A 23,313-nucleotide genomic window follows, 5' to 3' on the forward strand; every position below is an offset into this window, starting at 1 on the left:
GCTTGGCTGTCTTTCGGCCCCATATTGTCCTCGCCGCCCAAAAGTATGGCGTCGCTGCCATCACTGAAGGTGCCCTCCGCTTCCATTGCCTCGAGTTGCCTGGCGTGGTTGGCCCAACGTTTGGTCGAACGGTCCTTTAGAGTCTTAGCCTTGAACCGGCTACACGCTCTGCAGTTCGCCTCGGGGTGGTTCCTCGGCAAGCAGAGGTAACAGGTGGCGTGTCTGTCAACCGAAGGGTACTTGCGGTTGCACTTGGGGCAAAATTGGAAAGGGGTACCCTCCATACGCAACCTGTGGCAGCGGGCTAGTGTGTGTAGGAATATAATATATACATATATGAGTGAAGAGTATGTACCACCCCCACTCTCCCTACTTGTAGGGCCGAGGCCAGAGGCCTTCCAAGGCCTGGGCCAAGGACAGAGGCCTTCTGAGACCCAAAGTCTGTCGTGCAGCTCTCGACGGTTGTTTTCTTCTCTGGGCCGGCGTCGAGCTTCGAAATTCGATGACTCGACGTGGGAATGGAAGAAACAGGGAAATATAATATTAGCAAAATTATGGCTAGGAGCCAGGGAACTCCGCGGAATGCTTCTGTCAAATATGGCGAAAAAAACAATCTGAGGGTCCTACACGCGTGAGGGATCATGGGTACAGTGGACGTCACACTAGGGATAGTATGACTGGCACGCCCTGTGTCGACGCCCATTTTCGAGTTTCGAAAAACAAACTGTAATACTCTGCAGCTTCCACTAGATGTCGGCCTATGCACAGCATGTGATCTAAGCAGATTCCACAAGCCTCAGAAATATATATATACACACACACACTAGCAAAAATTAACCTTACTCCGCACAGGTTCTGTAGACAGACATGATAACGCTCATCAATTGTTGAAAATCAATGTTTGTAGGACGCTGTTCCGAATCGCTTATCGCTTGATGTGCATTTCATTCTGAAGTAAACTGCACAGCGAATGGGCGCATGTGGCTGGCTGACATACCCTGGAGCAGACGTGGAGGCGAGATGAGAGTTGGAGTGCTGCAGCATACTGGGACCTTCTGAGTGCTCTCCTCACCTGTCGCCTCACCCTGGCGTGGTGCACTGTGTTGTGGTGCAAATATCTCGGTCCGAGCCCGGTCGAGGGAGATCCAAGGGTGAGCTCACCCAAAGTCCATTTGGAAGGGAACTCTTTGTTGTTCAATACATCAGGCCCTCAAAGGTAAGAGAAGAGATACTTAACCATCGGAGAACCTGATAGCTAGAATGGAACTGTCGGCTCGTGCTGCGAAAGCTCAACCTTGTGCTGTGCTCCAAGGTCCCACCTTGTCCCGTGCTGAAAATGTGGGGAAGGGAGACCCCTGGCAATCACATCCTGAATTATTATTTGGAAAATGTCTTTCTTTATTGAAATCCTATCCCACATTCTTTCTGTAATTAGTTGTAATGAATTGGCAATAGTTTTTTTTTTAGTATAGGCCCTCTTTATTTTGACAGCACGCCCTAAGGACGGCCTTATTTTTCATTTGATGCTCGACACTTGCTCCCATCTTAGATTTAGGTTTAGATTAAGCGTTTTTCCACCCTGCATTTACAGTTTAATAAACACCCTTGAACTGTGATCACTTGTGCCTGTCTTTACTGTTTCCACCATGAGTTCCTTAAAGTCCCTTTTCAAGGATAAAGTAGTTTGCACATCTTTTCTTCCAAAAGTAGTGTCGGAGTTTCACCTTTCACAACGTATAGTCTTATCAACTTTTGATCCTCCTCACCTATCAAAAGAGGTGGATCCATTGTCTGGATCCTAGAAGTGTATTAAATTACTATATTTCACGGACAGCAAATGTTCGTCAGGATGACCAGCTTTTGGTTCGATACGCTGGACAAAGATTAGGTATAGCAGTCACAAAGCAAACATTTTCCAGATGGAGTGTCATGTGTATAATAGAATGCTACTCTCTGGCAGGATAAGATTCCCCCGAAGGTTTGAGGGTGCATTCCACTAGAGGGGTGGCTTCTTTCACAGCTCTAGAAAGATGAGTGCCATTGCAGGACATCTTCAGAGCGGCAACCTGGTTGTCCCTTCATACTTTCAGCAGATTTTACTGCATAGACTCTTTATCAGGTGAGGAGGCCAAACCCATAAAATTAATAAAAAGAAATTCTCAGCACCCTCTTCCTCACACAAACTGCTATGAGATTGCATCAAAGATGAGGAATACTTGGGAGGACACAATCCATTCGAAGAACAAGTTACTTTCCTGTGGTAAAGTTCTTTCGACTGGATGTTTGTCCCACACATTTCTCATCACCCTCCCATCCTTCCCCTCTTGCTTGCCTAGAATTTCTGTGTTTTACACCTTTCTTTCTCGCAACGTCAAGAAAGTCTCTTCCTATGGGAAAGCATGCAAATTAAAGGGGGAAAAGCAAACTGAGGTAATGGTCACCACGCGTGCTTCATATCCAGCGTCGACCTCACGGCAAGGGACGCAGGTATATGTCGAGGGCCATGGCTCGATGCCCCACAACGCTCGACCCTATTAAAAACAAAATTCCAAAGCAAGCTGCAAGCAGACTTGAATATATCAAAGATGTGGGAGGAACATACAGTCGAAAGAACGTTACCACAGGTAAGTAACTTGTTCATCTTAGGTTTGGTTGATATGATTTTCGAATTTGTTGCAGCATGCACTACTACAGATTAATGCTGAGTTGTGTAAGAGGATTCAATTCAACACTACAGCTAAGTCAATGCCTAGTCTGGGATACTGAACGGAAATCCTTATTAATATATCTTTATGTCCAGTTCATGCGTTCTGGATGACTACCCCTATATAACACCCCTCTCTTGGAATCCTCCTGACCCCACTGAGCCAAGAAGTAGTTCTGTTTTGCAAGTTTAAAAGGTTTATTTGAGAATTTAAACAATATAGATATATATCACACTTTATAATAAATTAATAATTGGATATCACACTTAATCTGATATGTAATCGATAATGGATAGTCTGGCACTAGCACACTTCTTTATAATCACTAAGGAGTTGATATGAAATGGATAAGGTAGCACACTGGTAAATAGGGACAGAAGAATAATGTGGTAGAGAATGCTTTATAGAGTTCAAATGGATGCAATGTTGAATGAAATGCAATACAGAAAATACTCAATATAATTTCAACAAATCAATGTAATCACTTTTCTCTGGCAATCCCCTCCCCCATTTATGCAATGCAAGGAAATGGAAGGAAAGCACACAGTTCTCAGAAATGCAATCAAATGTAATTCAGTTCACCCCAGCAAGCTTAGACTACAGATCGGAGTTTTAAACACAGGCCCAAAATGCTTTTATATGTGCTGGCAATGAAGTGAAAAATATACTAAAATGCTTTTAATTCCCTCTAGGAGGTTCAGGGTGAGTGAAATATACTTGGGATGAGTTCAGGCTCACTTTTGCAATGATTCAGGGATGATTAGCAGGTTAAACGAATTTCTGACAAATGGAAGGCAAGCAGCAGCAGATTTTTACACGTGAAGAAATTTGCAAATCGCGGTAAATTCGCGGGTGCGCCAGGCGCGATTACAGAGGAACTACAATGACTATCACTATCGTTTTGGGGTCCTAGGACAGCCTAGGATCTCAGCTTCCAGATGAAAGTTACTGCAAGTCTCTAGCACAAACGGTTACGGAGATATGAGCGATTAAATAAAGGTCGTTTTTCAGATTTGAAATTTTAAAGTTCAAAAAGACAAGTGCAGCTTGCAACTAGAAAATGACAGGTGACAGCTTTACAAATGACAGGTGACAGTTAGCAGGCAGTTCTACTTAGATTAAAATAGCTGGGATTATATTATTTTAACTAAGAGATTGGTTCTGCACAGTCTTGCTAGGTACTCACACTATATTCTTGAATTAACTGGGCCTCGCCACGGATCTGGTCAGGTTTTGGACTGGACTCTGGTCTCTGCACTTCACAGTGATCTGGGTCAGCTCTCTCTGGTTCTGCTAACAGTGATCTGGGTCAGCTCTGCTCTCTCTCTGGTTCTGGAAATTTGATAGATTTGAAGTCTCTATGTCTGCTCTCTGAAGGTTGATGGAGGTAAAGTATGGATTTTCCGGCAGAGCTTCCAGCTGCAAATGGATTTGAAGGTCCCTATCTGTCCTGTCTGTCTGCTTTTATCTGTTTTGAAAATGGGTGGAGAGGCTAGCTTCCTAGGCCCTACCCCTCTCCACTTGTCAGTGGCCAAGCTTTCATTTCTCCCCTGATTGGGGGAATGAAATGAAGTGTCATCATGATGAGGTCTGTTTATGATACAGAGAACCCACCCCTGTCAACTTTACACACAATCTATATTTGCTCAAAAACATATTTGCAGAGGTACATATTGTTTTAAAATCATATGCACCCTTCACATATCACAGGAGGTATCCCCTGTTCAAACTCTGCTCTTCCTGAGAGCTTGCATTCAGAAATGGCAATATTTTGCACTTTTTAACTGGTTTGCAATTTCGGACATTAACCCAAATTTACGCACACGTGCGCAAGGAGTATGGACATTAGTTGATGAAGTGTCAGATTTTTCACATGCACATATTTTGAGTAATATCCTCTTTTCCGCTAAAGCCCCCCTGAACATACCACCGGGTCCTAACACGTCTTAAAATGTGGGCAGAAAAATCACAAGAATTATGGTGTCATTTAAATAATTTTCACAAGTCCGTACTATGAGTTATTCATCTTTTTAGAGTTATGTTCTGGCCCCAAAGGGGTGTGGTTTCCCCCCAGCACAAGGTTGAATTTCTGGTTTTTCCAGTTCTGCCAAGCCAGCTTGCTCTCACAGGCAGTGCTCCTCCCCTTTGCTTCAGGAGGAAGCTACTTTTACAGCCCCCGTAATAAAACCTTTGCCTGAGTCAGGACAGGGCTTTGTTCAGAGCTCCTGTATTCTGTGGGGGCTCCCCTTAATTCAATTATCAGAGAGATGGCATATCCCTAGTGTGGCCAGCAAAAGGCAGATAGGCCTGGGAACACAGCTGTGACTCAAGTTTCATTCCTGATGGGGGGTAGCTGGTGGGCAGAATTCAGTTCCTTAAGCCAGGTTTCAGATAAAATGTCACTTTTTGTTCCCCAGTTTAAGTCAAGACATTTTTTTACATATGCAGCTAGGATGCTGATTCTAAGTTTAAAACTATGACATTTAAACAATTGCAACCTATGTGACACTCAAAAGTAGGTCACTCATTTCTTTTAAACATTTAGATTTTTTAGTGTCTTTCAGTCCAAATTTACTTAAACTGCTGAAATCCACAGCTCAGCCAGTCTTGTAATAAACCTTCAAGTCACTTCAGAATATAACTTTACATTGGATCCACCTCTCAGTAAGTCTTTCTTTGGCATGTTTTGGGTTCATTTATTCAGTTTTACACAAAAAGTTAAATCTGGTGTTGTTTTAAAACGCCGGCTTTTTGATAGTGGTGAGTACTGGTACTGCACCCCTTTTTGGGATTTAAGAAAATGAATTCCCAACAGTTATGGGTTTGCTTTTGGCAATCAGCATTGCCATTCCCAATGGTTTCAGACTACTGTGTGGGTAGTCCAATGGTGGTTTTAGGCAGTGTCCTTCTGTGCCCATAACATCGGCAAAAATGAGTGGCAGCCTATTCTTCATGCATTTCCCTGTGCATTTTCTGGGAAGCTCTGGCCATCATGATGTTTTCCATGTCAGTACTGCACAGTTTTGAGGTAGGGCTTGGATGCGTGGATAAAAACATCCCACAGTTGCATGCCCAAAAGTCTCGAAAATCTCTGAATAAAGTATAACCTTGAATTGTGCTGAAATCATAGCAAGGGATAGATCCCTCAGAAGTATTCAAACGGCTTCAAACGGCTAATGCCCGGAAAACAGTGTCTTTCGCTTGGTGACTGTATGGGATTATATATTGGATTATATTAGAGTTCAGATGATGGAAATTCTAATGTAACTAGCTATACTAATTCGTGAGTCACAGCGTTAAAGTTTGCGTGGTTCACAACAATATCTCAATCCTACCAGAAAACAAGAATTACTGACTAAATCTGTGGGCCTTGAAAACGACCAGGTGTTCGAAACTCGTGTCGGCTGTCCATATCTGAAGAATAAACCTTGAATTCTATATTATCTGATTCATTACAGTGATATAATTTTGACACTAGTGAACTTTTTTTAAATTGTTGATGTCTGAGCACGAGTTACTTTCCCGAACCCATAATTCACAATATAAATAAATAAACAAACAAACAAACAAACAAACAAACATAATTAGGTTAAAGGGCCAAGAAAACTAACAGGAAAAGTTTAGGGGCCACATAAAATCGGACAGCAGAATCCCCATTCATGGAATTCTGCCCTAACACGTGTGCACATAAAATAGGCAACACAGCATTGCATTATGCGTTTAATTGTGCTTTCCCACGCTTCCAGAATAATCCAACCAACCACCCAACATATAAATACATTTTAAAAACATTGATACACATTCGTAAACGGCCAAGCCTCAGAAAACACACTCTTAAAAAGCCACGTATGCCAAAACTCTTGCTGTTTCTTTTGCAAACCACAAATGGAAAAGATCACTGATTCTGCTAAAGCTGTGGAAAAATATCAGAAAATATGTGCTTCAAAACGATTAAGATGAATATACAAGCTGTTAGCTTGCTTTCAGTTCCTCAATCATAGCACAAACAAGACTATAACAACTGTACAATAGTACTAGCTTCATAAACATTCTTGTAATATACATAAGTGCAAGTAGCAAACACTGAATCTTTACTTGCTACATAAGGTGGTACGCAAGGCAAGCTGTGTTTACAAATGTGACAGCATCCATGAGTAAATACGTTCCCATAGTGCCAAAATAAAAAACAATACACATTTAAAGGCGATACTCATTGTAGCAGAATAAAAAGCACTACACGTGGAAGAATTGCTATAACTGGTATTAGCACCCAGGCAGGGGAGCCAACCAATCACGTTTCTTGGATCGTGAGCTGAATCACACGATCTCAGCCTCTGCTCTGAGCAGCCTAATGTCTGCTCCCCCACCCAGCTATCTTCTTTCACCATCTACTCCGGTTTTCTGATCCCTTCCCACCCCTCTGCCCCACTTACCTGATTCCTTCGGCGGTAACACCCAGCAGCCGCTCCATGTCGTCGCTGGCCGCCATGGAAATGGAAGAGGGGCTCCGTATGGAGGCCGGTCTTCCAGCTTCATGGCAGTCATCTTGAGTAAGTATTTTGTTTGAATAAACGAGACGTCTCTGTGGGCCGTTACCACCCGGTGAAGCCTCTAGAACGGGTGCTTATTGCTATGATAGTGGCTCACAACAATTGGGAATGGGGTACAAAGTATAAGAACATAAGGTTCAAAAAAAGCAACATCAAGAAATGGAATAGTCTCCTTACAGTAAGACCCATTTTATCTGGTGACATACTAATATGTAAAATGTATTTGTATTACTACAGAGTAATGTCATATAATGTCATGTCATCATAAACAACCAACAACAAATCAACTTACACTAGCCATTTCACAAGCAGGTGCATGTGACAAACTAAACACATCTTCCCCTTAAAAGACAAGGAATTAGTGGTAAAAATATTTTTGCACATAAAACTAACACTAAAACTAAACATGACATCAAATAAAACCAACATTAAAACCAACATTGCTGAAGCCTTAACTCACCTTATAAGTAACAAAGTAGAATCAGCACATAGGTAAACCTTTCAAACATACAACACGTTCTAAAAATGAACAACATCACGATTTAAATAAATAGTAACATTAAATACTACTGGGTATAACAATGTGTTTTCTTCCAACGTAAAAAGGGCATCAACAGGGGTGTTCCTTTCACACTAACCCTATCCTACGTGTACAAGTGCTCATGATGCTTTATATAGTTCTTTAAAAGAATTATCCCTATGTATATGCTCTCTAGTCTAAAACAGTAAGCTTTATGTGTCCCTGTTTTTAAATTGAACTATTAAAATATTGCTTTTTCTTAAACAAGAAGCTTCCTGTACATTCTCTCTACCGATAAAAGAACGTTTTTATTTGTTCTCTGTTCTTTAATAGAAATTCATGTATACACTCCCTTTCAGTAGACAGAATACTTCCTTATACATTCGCTAGTCAAACATGGCAAGGCTCCCATATTTTCCATAGTCTTACACAGATGTTCTCCAAAAGAAGATATTTCTTTCACACAAAATGCTTTCTATATATTTTCCACACCGATGCAGAAAGATTCCTGTATCTTCTCTATTCTGATACAGAATACACCGTACACGTTCCTAATTCATCAGTTACATACCTCAACATTTTTGTGCAGACATTATAAATAAGGTCTTCACCCAGTTTAGTTGTTTGTCTTTTGCAGTGGGTTGACTCGGCTCATGGTCAGGGCCTAGCACTAGTTGAGAGGGCAGTACTTACTTTTCACAACGTTCCCCGGGTAAAGGCAGCGTGACTTCTGGCTCCAGTAGGCACATACCCTGGTGCCTGGCGTGAGGGCTCGGACCGATTGAGGCTTGATATCCAGAACCTGGAAAAAGCAGAAACAGAGAGATTAATGCTGGCTCTGTGACATCGGTTGCGGCCGGGTGCAGTTACAAAACGCAGTGCTCCAGGATGACAACATATATGGATTTAAAATTGCAGTACATGGCATACCATAATACCTCTCGCTGCATACCCCAGACCTGCACAGTGACATTATATACGAGTGCAATAATGCAGCCGAGGGAGTGCCGTAGTAGCTTATCATAGACCCGCATACTTGCTTTGAAAATGTGTGAAACAGTACCGTGCAGGGCATGGTGTAGTAGTTTTCACTGCATGCCCAGTCCTGCACAGTACATGTATATACCAGTACGATAATGGAGCGATGGTCAGGCTGTAACGGCTTTCAATGGATGCTTTGGGAGTGGACAGTGACTTAATACATTGTGGGATGTCAGCGCATATGGCCAGTTGTTCTAACATTCATCTAACACAGTATTACCCGCTTGTAGAAAGCCACTACGCAGGTGTGAGGAGATGGGCAAGCTGTGATAGCAGTGGCTAAGTGCAAACCAGGCCATACTGCAAGAGCTTTGCTATAAACTGTTTGTTCCTAGTGTGGTAGCAAGGCAAACATAAGCTGCAGGCTTATGGGAAGAGGTCTATATAATTATGCATATAAGACATTTAAAATAGCACCAGCCTAAATAGGAAATAACAGAGCACTGTATAATGGAAGGTGATGAAACACCTCAGAGCTGGACAAGGGCGGTTGTGAAAGGGGTAGAGCTAGAAAATTCAACCAGGATCAGCAAGCTACTGTGAACAATGTGCACATCCCTATTAAAACACAAATACTACTATGCTATGCCCGTCTTGCTAACGGTCTGACAGTTGAGCATCTCCTTGCATGTACACTTTCAGAAGGGTTTTAAAGTGGGATCAGTAGGCATAGGATTTGGGTTACACATACCTGTAAAAAGTCAAGCATGTGTAGGCTACACAATTGATTGGGTTCTCAGGTACCGACAGGTGTGGTGAACAGGGTCGGACTGAGACAAGAAATAGTCCTGGTCACCCAAAAAAAAATTGGCCCACCCCTCGCCTCACGACCCTTGACCTCTGATGACATCACCGGAAGTGATGTCCCAGGAAGCGATGAAACACGAGCTTTCATCCCTTGACAAAACAGGAAGTGGCATCAAATAGCATTGGTCCTAAGTACACTAAATTACTGTGAATCCAAGCAGACGTACATGGCCAAATGATAATATGTTTTGTATACCACTTACGATTAAACTCTTTTTTATAGAACAAATATGCTTACACCTGTGTTGGTACTCATTTATCAACCTAAGAAAGATGAAAAGCTTTTTGAAAAGAAAAAAGAAATTGGAAAAAAAAATTTATTCAATTTCTTTTTTTCCAAACCAGCCCAGGCATGGCGGGAAACCGGCCCCCACTCCATGAAGGGCCAATCCAACCCTGGGGTGGAATGGTGGGAAGTGAAAGAGATGAAGAGGAAATTATGCTGCCGTCCCGCAAAGAAAGACGCAGAGAAAAGAGGTTGGCAATATTGAAAGTAAAACCCTTTCCAGCCAAAAAGCCCCCTCTGCAGCAAATCGGAAAACCATTGATCTATCTGACCACGCGATAAACATGGATTCTGTATCTGTAAGTATAACTACAGAAACAGGCTACTTCTAGTTTTCCAGTAGGCCGTGTCTTTGAGCTTGAATGACCAACAGGACTGGGCCTGCGGCTACAACTCTTCTTCACATGTGACTTATCTGCCAGGATTTCGAGATGCATTGGCCTATCAGAAAATACATATTTTTCCCACAGACCAATCAATCTCCTAACCTTTCAGTATGGCTTCGCGTCGAGGTGTGTTCTACGTGTAGTTCGCAGTCAGCAGATTGCTGTTTGGAAAGGCATTTATCTCACTTTTGTAAAACTATTTTTGGTCTTTGAATTCACGGATCAACAAGCTTCATCTGGACTCTATAGGCTTTCCCTGTTGGATGCAGTTGCCGGGCTCGGCTTGAAACATTGGTACCTGCTGCCGCTATACGTCTGAAGTGTATTCCAAGTGTAGTTCGCAGTCGGCAGTCAGCTGGAAAAATTGAAGCGGGACTGCGGTTACTGCCATTGAACTGACTGGCTGAGACATCACCGCGGACAGAGTGGAAGCACAAGCAAGTGGTTGATTCTGAAACAACCCTTCTAAGGGTTGCTTACAAGATTGTGTTAGCTGTGAATTTGTGATGGCCATCTGTGCCGACTTGCCGGCACGTAACAAACAGAAAATCAAATATAAACTATGATCAAAACCTAAAATGGCAAGGCTAAATAGCTCAGTAAATTGAATCTGATTGTATTGTGCAGAGTTGCCGACGAACGAAGGAGAGTGGAAGGAGGACGTCTTGTAACGCAACACAGGAAGCTGCCTGGAGGCAGCTGCTATTGGTCTGGTGTGGTGTGACACTCCCCCGCTAACCCCACCCGCTTGCTATAATTACCCAAGGTGCAGCGCACCTGCGCGCGCACCGCGAAGGTCAAGGACTGTTGACTGTGGGAAATGCTGCTGGAAACGCTGCTGGTGTGAACGCGACAGTGCGGGTCTGATTGTAGCGTGCAGCGTTGCCGACGAACGAAGGCGAGTGGAAGGAGGATGTCTTGTAACGCAACACAGGAAGCTGCCTGGAGGTGAATTGTGAAAAGACCGGCATAGACTGTATGCAGAGAGCGTGTCAGTTAATAGCCACGAGTGTGTCAGTTAATAGGCACTTAATGGACTGCCTGATTGCAAGCATACCAACGACTTGATAATTAGTTTTAAAAAAAAAATATTTTCTTTTCTTTAGGCAGCTGGTATTGGTCTGGTGTGGTGTGACACTCCCCGGCTAACCCCACCCGCTTGCCATAATTACCCAAAGTGCAGCGCACCTGCGCGCGCACCGCAAAGGACGACAAGGTCTGTTGACGGTTAACTGTTAGCTATAACACGATAGCTATTTCTACATTAGAACATATTCGAACACAATTCGGTCTAAGACTAGTGCAGGTAAGAAAAAGAGGTAATTTTTGACTACGGTTGCGAAAGGTTTGTATCGTTGTTAAAAATGAAAAATAAGAAATCTAAACTGCCAACTGTAGAATTATTACACTTGGCAGATACCCGCTGTCAAAGGCGAGAAAGGAAGACCTATGGGTGGCCTCCTCACTGCGTGTAAATTTACCATGGAACCCGCCAACATAAATGTATGGGCAGACCTAGAGGTTTTCCTAGCAGTTACTTGTAACATCAGAATAGGAGACACCCGTATGAATGTATGCATCATCAATATCTACTGGAACCCCTCTTAAAAACACCGAAAGTCAATTTTTAAAAGAAATAGACACTGTAACACATAAAAGTGATTTATGGAGGGAACCAAAGTCCAACAACTTTGTGTTAATGGCTGAGATTAATGGAGCTGCTATGGAATATAGATGGTGCAGATAATAAATCCAAATCTATGTCATCTAGCAATAAACGAAGAGGCGCAATTTGGATGAACTTTCTGGAAGTGATGGGGTTAACCAAAATTCATAATGACAAACAGACATGGCATGCTAGGGGTTTTTGCTCTATAGTAGACTATCTTTTTGTAACTGACGGTTTGGAACATTTTATGTCACAGCTAACAGTAGTAGAAATGCCTACTAGTGACCATAACTTACTTTTAATAGAAATCCCACATACAGAGAATTTGAAAAAACACTCAATCTATGATGAAGAAATACTTACTAACAGCAAAGGTACGAGGATACGATGGTCTTATACCAAAACTAAAAAATGTACTTCAGCACTGTATAAAGATTGGGGATTCATGTCGAATGAAGAGAAAATTACAAATCTGTCCGTAAATGGATTTACTGATTATATAAACACGATTACACAAAAAATATGCACAAACAAAGTAAGTAATACTAAAAGAAGGACTCATATTCATGTGTTTGATAACCAGACCTTAGTCAAAAAAAAGAGTTGAGACAAGAAATTTGCAAGTTGAATAACGGTACCGATTCCATATCGGAGAAAACGAACCAAATAAAAAAATTACAACAAGCATATAAAAACTGGCTAATTGCTCGAAAAGTGTATAGGGACCAAACTGATGGAGAAAAAATGCTTGCGGTAATTAATAGCAAAAACACTTCCAATTTTTGGTTACTGCTAAATGATACTTTGATTACGCAAAAAGAGATTCTTTTCACGCAAATTAGTGAAGACATATGGAAAAAACACTTTGTAGCTTTATATGAGATGCCCTGTGATGAAAAATTATCTGAAACTAATCTTATGAGAAAAAATGAAAAGGTTATATGGGATCTGGATATCTCTCCATTCTATATATCTAAGATGATTGGGAAAGCTAAAAAAATCAGGAGCCCCCGGGCCAAACAACTTATCTAGTTTGATAATGAAAACGGATATTTACCTGTGGGGGGGAAATTTGACATATACTGGTTACATATACGACATAATTGTTAACAAGGTAATCCCAGAATCATGGAAGCTTGCTATTGTGATTCCTCTTTACAAAAAGGGCCTAAGGTCTGCCCCTGAAAGTTACAGGCCTATTGCAATATCAGACCCTGACTATAAGATTTTTACGTCCATCATACTAAAAGATCTGGATGAATGGATTATCAGATGTAATGTTCTTGATATCAAACAAATAGGTTTCAGGAAAAAACTGGGCACAGACTGTGGTGGTTTGGTCTTGAAAAGTTTGCAATCAAAAACTCTCAGAAAACAAGGTGCCTCAATTTTTGTGGCGGCGATGGATCTCTCTAAAGCTTTTGACCTGGTGGATCGACACATACTATGGGAAACATTAAGAGATCTATCTATTCCTCCTCATCTTCTTGAAATGATTATAGAGTTATACTCTAACACAAAATTAAAATCAGACTTAACTCTGAAGGGAAGTTATCCTCTGAACAGCTAATTCCGAACTGATTGAGACAGGGCTGTAAACTGGCTGCCACTTTATTCAACCTTTACGTTTGTAGAGCTGGCAAAGAAATGAAAGGTAAGGGCTTGATAGCACCCAAATTAGGTGATACCTCCATAGAATGGTTAGCCTACGCTGATGATTTTTTACTTTTGGATTGCACCAAGGTTGGTCTGCAGAGACTCATAAATGCTTTTGTGCTGTTTATCTCCAGTATTCGGTTAAAGATCAATGCAGATAAAACAACTATTATGGCCTGGGTAAGACTTGTAAAAATCATTTGCAGTTATCTTGGTCTTGTCAAGGAAAATAAATCACCTGCCAAAAGTCTTTCAAATATCTAGGATATCATTTTGTAGGTAATAGCTCTACGGTGATGGTGAAAAGACAGTTAAGAACTAAAGCTGACAAGATTTTAAGACAGATGCGTAAATTTGATGCAAAATTTGGGAGATTTACAGCAATACCGTTAAAACAATTTTACATCATGTCATGTATCCCTAAATTGGTATATGGTCTAGAATTTTATGAGCTGGAAAATACTGATTTGATAAAAAAAACTGGAAAGTGTCATCTGGAAAGGGGTTTTATACTTCATTCCCAAGAATATTTCAATCGAAGTAATCAGATATGAATTTGGTTTACAGTCTCTGAGATCCATTATTGCGTGGAAAAAAATACTATTATGGAGAAAATGTTCACTCACAAATATCAATTTTCTATATACGTTAGCGGGGAAGGATGCAACAAATGTTTTTTGTACAAAATTGAAAGAAGACACTGAAGAAATACTGGGGAATGCAGGTATATCGTTTGAGCTGCTAGTAAATATTCTGCTGAAAGTAAAAAACATTTTGAAATGTAATGATTGGCAACTGACGCTTGACGCAGTAGCGCAATCGAAAACAGTGAATCAAGTCTATTCATGCTGGAAACTCAAACCCCAATTGGAATTTTATTTGGAAAAATATCCGTCAAGAAACTTTAGAAATATTTTTATGAGATTCCGTTTTGATGTTCTTAAAACTAACTATGTTTTAAAAAGATGGAATATGTTAAAAGATGAGTGGAGCTGGTGTAAATATTTCAAAAAAGAAGGGGTGGAAGAAACCCTGTTGCACCTGATTCTGTTATGCCCTGCACTACTGAAGGAACGAATACGATATTTTCAGCAATTCATAAGACACCTGCACTGTGTAGATGGTTTCAGATTCGACATAATAACATTGAATCATAGCTTTTTTAAAGAACTTCTGTGCACTTTCATGAAATGTTATACTAACTTTGATATCTAAAACTTGTATTTTATGAAACTAAGATTTTAGGAAAACTCAGATGATAATTTAACATTGGTGATTTTAAATTGTTTGTTTATGTAATATCTATTATGTGATTTTCTATTTTTCTATGTGATTTCTATTTTGTAAAGGTTTATATAAACCATATACAAATAAATAAATAAATACATAGTTCAGTAAAGGATCAGCCGGGGCAGCCAGGGCCCAAAATAGTTTGCTTAACGAGGGGAACAGCATGGGGGCTGAAGTGCGCCATGGGAAGATTGCTGAGTGTTATGGGTCCAGAATTGGTGAGCCAAGTCCCAACAACAATAAGATCAAGTAACTGCACCTGAGTAGACTAATGGTCGCCTCTCGACCTCGCGGGTTCTCTTTGCAGACACATCTGTTGCTGACTGTAGTGTGGCAGATTGCAGCTCAGTGCTCCACGAAAACATGTACATAGGCACACTACAATTTGCTGTGAAAATGTTGCTGAAGTTGTGTGGCAGGATATCCAATGAGGTGGGGGCGTAGAGAGCTGCGGATCAACTCGGATTAAGGTGCTGTCAAACAAAATTGAAGAACCCATGGGCCGGTCGGTTGGACAAAGCGCCTTGGTTACCCAGACAGGTGGTATAGAGGCAGTCGAGAATGAAAAGGAAGAGGAGGAGGTAGCTGATGAAGAGGCAATTATGCTGCCATCCCGCAAAGAAAGGCACAGACAAAAGAGGTTGACAATATTGAAAGCAAAATCCTTTTCCAGGTAAAAAGCCCCCATTGCAGCAAATCGGGAAACCATTGATCTATATGACCACGCGATAAACGAGGATTCTAAAACAAACAGATAGGGAAAAAAAGGAAAAAGGGAAAATCAAAAGAGCGGGAAAAAACGGGAACATTGACAAGTTGGCTCATTCTGGGGCCTTCGCCGATGGTTATTGTCCCTCTTCCTGAAACAAAAGACCATTCAATCATTAGTGATGACATTTCGACTATGTTATCTGGTGGAGAGAAGAGCTCAGTGGTTATGGCCCATTTGTCCTCAGTTGAATATGATAACTTGGGTGCTGTACGAGCAAATCACCATAAACTAAATAATGAGGCTGAAAAATCTCCAGAGAGGATTTTGAAAGTTTTCTCTATTACTCACCTATTCCCCCGATGGAGACGGAAAATGGATTAATAGAAGTGCTATGCTGCGGATGTTACATACTATACCACAACTTAGGGTGCTTCTTTCTATCTGGTGATTTTGATTGCGTGGAAATTCACGGTGAGGGCAAATGGGTATTCAGAGTGACCCACTGTTATACCAGTTCAACAGTGGATTTGATTTTATTGTACTAGCAAAGTCTCCTGCGAATGGGATATGATGTTGTAGTGGTAACATACTCGAGTACTACCAAAATCCCACATCAGATGAAGGGGTGCAAAGGTATAGCCAGCCAGTTCTCCGCCCCCAATAGAAGCTCCCAAGGTGAATGCATGTCATACCTAACCCAGAGGATGAAAAGTAAGATGTAGTCCTCTAAGGGGGTGCTGGACTGGGGTTGGCTTAACAAATATCTGCCTGCAAACGAGCAGTCCAGACCTTGATTGCTAAACGTCGTCACTTGGAACACTCCTGGCTTCATTCATTTTTCTAGTGAGCAGGGGGGCCATCATTTATAATTTGGTCATGATGTTTTTATTTTGCAAGTATGTTGACTAACCGATGCAATGATCATGGATGGATATAAAATTATCCAATTCATGGCCACTAAAGGTAAAAAAAGGGGAGACCGATGCCTGACAATTGGGGTAACCATTGAGTTTGTGGTAAAAACGATAATAAATTGTGCAAACCTACTGGCATTGAGATAAAAATCCCTTCCAATGATGGTTTGCATTTTTATTTAGTTGTCAATCTGCACAGCCCCCCGACCCCCTTGGGGAGTTAGTACTAGTACGCTACAAGAGTTATTGTCCTCTACTATTGCAAAATAGTACCGCATGCATGGGTGTTATTGTCCTCTACTATTGCAAAATAGTACCGAGTGCATGGGGGTTGTCGGATGATAATTGGCGGGGACTTCAATGCACATTGCGTTGATAAACAAAAAATAGCTCCTGCTCACTATGTTTTGTCCCTGAGCACTATTAGGCAGAGTGTCCAAAATAGAATAGGACAGAGTTGGTTGAAGTTCATTAAAATGTGTGGACTGTGCATGTTAAATGGTTGAGTTGTGGGAGAGGTGGCAGGTTACTGTTGGGAAAGCTACACTCGACTATTTATTTGTGACTCTTGTGGATGTCGAAAACATAATGGGCCTCATTACGAGTTTGCTGGTCCGGATACAACGGTACCGGTAAGCTCACCGGTACCGTTGTATCCGGACCGGCCAACTCCGAGTTGTGCTCGCGGGTGCCCTTCATTCCGCCAGGTCTGACCTGGCTGATTGAAAGGCACCCGCAAGCACAGCATGCCTGTAGCACCAGCCCGTTAATGAACCGTGCCGGTGCTTCAGGCATCCCCATTGAAACCCTACGGGGCTAGAATGGGAATGGGGATCACCAGATTCCGGCACCCGCGAAAGGCCAATTACCGGGTCTGGCGGGGCCGGAATACCCCAGTAATTGCCCATTGGCGGGTGCCGGAAAAAAATGAATACCGGCGGCAGCCGTACCTGAACTACATGCACGACTACTGTCAGCCTCGTAATGAGGCCCAATGAGTCTAAAGATGCAACATACTATGTATAGTGACCATGCCCTGGTAATGTTAAAAGTCAGCTTAAACAAAGTGGCTGGAACAGCTCTACGTATAGGGGATATGGAGGAAAATAGGGGGTGGAAATTGGGCCTCATGGTCTACGAAAAATACTATGGAGAATTGGGAGGCCATGGTGCGTAGAAAACACTGTCTCTGCTTCCGTAATCATCAAAGCCTTAGCAGGCCAAGGGCGCAGTGTTGTGCGATGCAGGTGTCTGGCGACAAAGGTGTTGGAACGAGTGCGGGCATGCAGCGGAGCCGTCGACCAGCAGCGACCTCAAGGTAAGGAAGGTGTGGGGACGGGTGGGAGGGGGGTACGCAGCCATTACTGCGTCCCACTAAACTGCCCTACCTTGCGCTCACTTCCATTTCAATGCATGTCTCATTCTGCACTGCCTCCACACACCCACAAGGCTTCCCCTCTCCTGTGCAGCCGTACTTTAATAACTTTGTTCTTTTGTGACTCTGCAACTGTTTCTCAGCATTTGTATTATACCCCTCTGCATTTCTTTACATCTAGGTGACAGTTGTGGCCTGTATCACTGTTTTGTGCATTTATCCTGCATTCTTTATGCATTTGTTCCGTCTAGGTGAGTGTTCCTGCGTGTGCTTGCACATGGCTACCGCTGGTGTCTCCTAGGCCTTCTTCTCTAGGCAGAGCTGTGCCTTGTTGGCTCCCAACACTGTTTTCACTCACTGCTTGTGCCGCCCTTGTTTTTGCTTGTCTCTGTCTACGCTCTGCTGTTGATTGTTCCCCCACTCTCTTCCCTAATCCGCCCCTGTGCACCTTGTGCGGCGTAGCTCTGTTCAGTGCTTCCTTCTTCTTTCTCACGGCCTCTCCATTTCCTCTATCTCACCCTCTATGGTGCTCTCAATCCACCCCCATCTTCCCCAACTGCTTCTCTATCTCCTGTCCTATTCCTCTCACTAAGAATGGAAGGTAGAAGCTCAAGAAGGATAACCTAGCCAATCCAGGCCACACCATCGCTGACACCCATGTCAGTGCCTGATCCAGCCAGACTCTTACCAACAACCTCTTTATCGTTCCTTCTCCGGACCTATGGACCCTTCATATGGTTGCACTTCTTCCTCCTTTTTTCTCTTCTATTAATAGTGGCACCAGGTGGGAGGTCCTCTTGGCCTCCTTCCTGTCCTCCAGAGTCATCATTAATGTATATCTAAAGGCACTGTCATGGTCCAGGCCCCTGAGCCCAATCTTCTACTAGTTTATAGGTGCTTCTCTTTCCTTATCAACTTCTATCCTTCTCCTGCTAGTCCTCCTACCACTTCTCTGGCTCCTTTGCCAGCTTCCTTTTCGACCTCTCTGGCTCCTTCGCCAGCTACTACCTCTCTGGCTTCCCCTGTTGTCTACTGTCTCTCTGGCTCCTTTGCCAGCCACCTCCCCTCTGGCTCGTTTGCACCTCCAACCTCCGCCCCTCTGGCTTTCTTGCCATCTACCACCTCTCTGGCTCCTCTTCCCGCTCCTCCTTCCACCTCTCTGGCTCCTCCTCATTCTTGTACTCCTCCGCGGAAGTCTTTAAAAAGTGGCAACCGGCTTCTCGTGGCTACTCTCAACTCACGCTTTGCTGTCCAACACTCCTCAGACATCCTTGAACTCCTGGAACTGGATGTTCTCGCTCTTACCGAGACATGGTTCAAGGCCAGCTCTGTCACGAGCTTTGACAGACTCCTCCCTGAGGGCTATAATATCTTCTCTGAGCCCAGGCCAAACAGGCCTGAAGGGAGTGGCCCTGATCTTTCCTGAGTGGATCCTTGCTTCCATAATCTCCACTCAGACCTATTCCTACTTTGAATGCATGGTTTGCAGGCTCTCTATCTCTCCCAGCCTCTCTCCGACCTTGGCCACCATCTACAGGCCACCTGGCCAGGTCACCCTCTTCCCATCTGAATGGGCTGACCTCACCTCCTCTCTCCTTTCCTCTACTTCTCAGCTTCTCCTCCTTGGGGATCTCAACATCCACCTGGACTCCCCAGACCCTTCCTCTGGGCTTTTCCGCAACCTATGTGACTCTCTTTCCCTCTCCATTCTACTCTCTGGCCCGACACACTCAGCCAGACACACCCTGGATGTTCTTATCTCCTCAGACATCACTCTAATCCTCTTACTACACCTCTCTCCTGGAATGACAACTTCCTTCTTTCTTCTCACTTGACGTTCCCTCCTCCCCTTGGCAAAGCCCCACCCAGCACTGCCACCTTCCTTTGTGGTCATTTGACCTATGAAGCAAGTGACAGTGGCTGCCTTTGCCTCCACTTTCTCTCCCCCACCTACTCCTGTGGCTGACTCCCACTATGACACAGCCCTTTCCAACCTACAACTTTTGATCTCTAACACTCTGGATATCTTTGTCCCTGTTAGGAGGATCTGCCTGAAGCCTGCCACCAAGTGCAACTCTTGGTACGACTCTGATCTGGCCACTCTGAAATGCAAGTGCAGAGTAGCTGAGCATAAGTGGAGGGTATCAGGTGCAGTGGCCTGCCACCTGCTCCAAAGGCTTTACAGACTCTCCTTCTTCTCTTAGAAGAGGGTCCATATTCAAGCCTTCATCTCTGTGGCCTCTAACACGGCCAAACCATTAAATATTTGCATTGAGCTGGCCACTCCTACTGCAGTATCTACTTCATCTACATGCACCGAGGCCCTCAGGACATTCTTTCCGCACTCTCCTCTTCTTCTCCTCTCTCACCCTCTACCTCTCTCAGGCAACCCTTAGCTTCCCACCACTCCTCGTTCTATCCTCTCTCTCTCTGGTAACTCCTGATGAGGTTTCTAGACAGGTCCGGTCTATGAAAATATCATCCACACAGGTGACCCTCTGCTTCACCAGAACCATTTAGGACAACATTGTCTCTCTCGCTCCAGCCATGCTGATTTCTGTAATCACTCCTCCTTCGCCACTGGTGCTTTCCCCTCTCTTCTGAAGCACTGCCTTATGCACTCTCTACTAAAAAAGCATTCTGCTGACCCCTCCATTCCAGCAAACTATCGCCCGATCTCCATCACCCCTTTCCTGGGCAAACTCCTGGAGAAGTTGGCTATCGCCCAGCTAACCCTCCACACTGAATCTGTTGGGTGCCTCCATGACCATCAATATGTCTCCAGAGCAGCCAGAGGCATGGAAACTGCTCTCCCGAACACCCGTGAAGACCTGCTCTCTAAAATTAACTCCAGCTCTCCCTCTGTCCTCATTCCCCTTGACCTTTCCTCTGCATTTGACACGGTCAACCGTGCCGTCCTGATTAATCTTCGTCACAAGACACTGGGCCTCATGGATCAGGCCCTAGCGTGGCTGACCTTCCTCTTGGACCGACCCTCCCAGGTTCAACTTGGGTCCTTTCTTTCCACCACCTCTCTCTCCACATGTGGTGTTCCCCAGGGCTCTATCCTTTCACCCTGGCTCTTCAATGTCTATCTGGCCCCTTTGGCCATCCTGATATCTACCTTTTCCTCTGACTATCAGTGTTATGTGGATGACACAGAGCTCTCCTTCAGGTTACCCTCGGCCTCCTCCTTGCTCATCCCTGAGGGTCTTTCCGCTATTCAGGCATGATGTGCCTCTAACGATCGCTGCCTTAATGCCAGTAAGATGGAGATCCTTCTCATTGGGACACTGCTCCCGTTTTTCCTCCCTCATTCTGGCCGCCCTCCTTGGGCCTTCTCCCCTCACCCTCTTGTGAGGCAAAAAACCTTGGGGTCATCTTCGACTCCACTCTCTCCTTCGCACCTTACATCGGAGACATTGCCAAGAAGGCCCATTTCGAGCTGCACCTCCTCATATTTATTCTCCCTTTTCTCTCCTTCCCCCAGAAGTTCACTGTCTCCAGAGCTCTGGTTCTCTCTAAGCTGGACTAGTGCAATAGCCTCTTTCTCAATCTGTCCAACTCTACTCTTCACCCTCTTCAACTCATCCAAAACAGGACCGTGAGACTTATCCTTGGCCTCAAGCCGAGGGACCTGAAATCCCTCCACTGGCTACTTGTGGCTGCAAGGATCAAGTTCAAGACCCTCTGCGTTGTCCACAAGGCTTTCTGGGGCCGTGGTCCTCACTATCTTCAACTATCTATTCCTAAATAACTTCCTCGTAGAGCCCTCCGCTCATCCACCTCTAAGTTTCTGCAGGTCAGTTGCTTCTACAAGCAGAGAATTGGAGGTAGATCTCTGGAATGGCCTCCCTGCCTCTCCCTGCCTTGAGCCGGATCTTCTTAAGTTCTGGAACCTCCTCAAGACCTTCCTTTACTCCTCTTTATCGCTCCTTCTCCCCTGCTAACCGACCCTTGCGCCTTCATCTGTATGATGACTGGCTGCTTGGTGTCCACTGAGTCTTACAAGGCACCAGCGCCCTTCCGCCCCCCTCAGACCAGTGTCCCGGAACCGGTCCCCCTGCACCTACCACCTGGCCCACCTTTCACTGCCGACTGGCTTACCTTGCACTTCCTGGCTGGGTTGCTCCCTGTAGCCCAAGCCTTCTTTGCACTTAACTCAGAACCCTGCTGCTCTGGTTGTACTTCCACCTGTTCCCCTGTCCTGCATTTCTTGTTGCGCACTTGCATGATCTAAATTATACTAGGCCTAGTAAGATCGTTTGTCTTGTTTTTCCCTTGTTCTTACTCCCTTGCCTGGTTGCGCCTTGAAACACTTGTGAATAGGCGCATAATAAATAACAAATCAATCAATCAATTAAATGGTATACTCAATGTGCCTCCAAGGTTTTGGCGGTGGGGAAGGCTTATAAACATCGAGTAAAAGCTGCACAGGTGGGGGTAAATGTGTCTACTATTCGTGATGAAAGAAATAAGTGAAGACACACCTTCTAAGAGCAATCACAAGATCCACGCATCAAGTCGCCCTGAGGATGGCATGGATACATAGGGTGAAAACACGTATCGCAACTGCTAAAAAACATTGGCGTCTCTCTTTAAAAAATGCCCAGTGGCAACACAAATTCAGAATAATAAAACAAGGCATATAGAAGTAACTGTAGAAAATATAGAACGAGATGAAAAGACAATTAACTACAATTGTCTTTAATGCGATCTCCGAGGAGACATGGATAAACCATATTAGAAGAATATATGGGGAAAGAACAGATCAGCCCACATATCCTCACCAAAGCCAAAACATGGGTTTTGTGATTAATTTCGTTAGGGACGACATATTGCTCTTGATCAAAAAGTCTCAAGCACCGGGGCCTGAGGGCTTAGCCAGCTGAGTTATGTCGGAATATCCAGACAGAGATATTTTTCACTCTGTTCACCCATGTAGGCATGGAGGGGGTTATCCCTGAATCTTGCAGAAAGACAATATTAGTCCCTATCTACAAAAAGAAGGATCACAATGACCTCGCAAATTACTGCCTGTTATCAATGCTCAATGTTTCGAGAATAATGTTTGCCTCTTTCATATTATGGGAGTCAAAATGGTGGGATGATTTGAAGCAGTTCTTGTCCCCATATCAGACCGCTTTTAGAGCGGGATGCTCACGTCTGACAATATCCTTATGCTGCGCGCTCCGATAAAGAAGGCAGCAACAAAAAAAAGAAATTCTCCCCTTTATTTGGTCTATGTGGACTTAGTCTGTATTTGATCTGGTCAATAGAGATCATTTATGGGCTAAATTAAAAACACGGAAGGCGCAATTGACAGTAATGGAAAAATACAATAGTTCCATGAGGGAATGGGAGTGCAGGTGAGATTGAGTAGAATGGGTGCTTGCTCAAAA

The 23,313-nt window shown here is 43.7% G+C and overlaps 1 protein-coding gene across 3 annotated transcripts in view; it reads right to left on the minus strand.

Moving 5' to 3' along the window:
- BAHCC1 (BAH domain and coiled-coil containing 1) overlaps window positions 1–23,313 on the minus strand; it is a 683,113-nt gene that overhangs the window by 95,252 nt on the left and 564,548 nt on the right. For all 3 annotated transcript variants that reach the window (XM_069655151.1, XM_069655152.1, XM_069655150.1), the window contains one exon: window positions 8,469–8,577. In XM_069655151.1, the coding sequence (XP_069511252.1) occupies window positions 8,469–8,577 (109 nt within the window). The remainder of the gene's footprint in view (window positions 1–8,468; window positions 8,578–23,313) is intronic.

Source organism: Ambystoma mexicanum, chromosome 3q (genome assembly GCF_040938575.1).
Source record: "Ambystoma mexicanum isolate Mex_15411 chromosome 3q, UKY_AmexF1_1, whole genome shotgun sequence".
NCBI lineage: Eukaryota > Metazoa > Chordata > Amphibia > Caudata > Ambystomatidae > Ambystoma > Ambystoma mexicanum.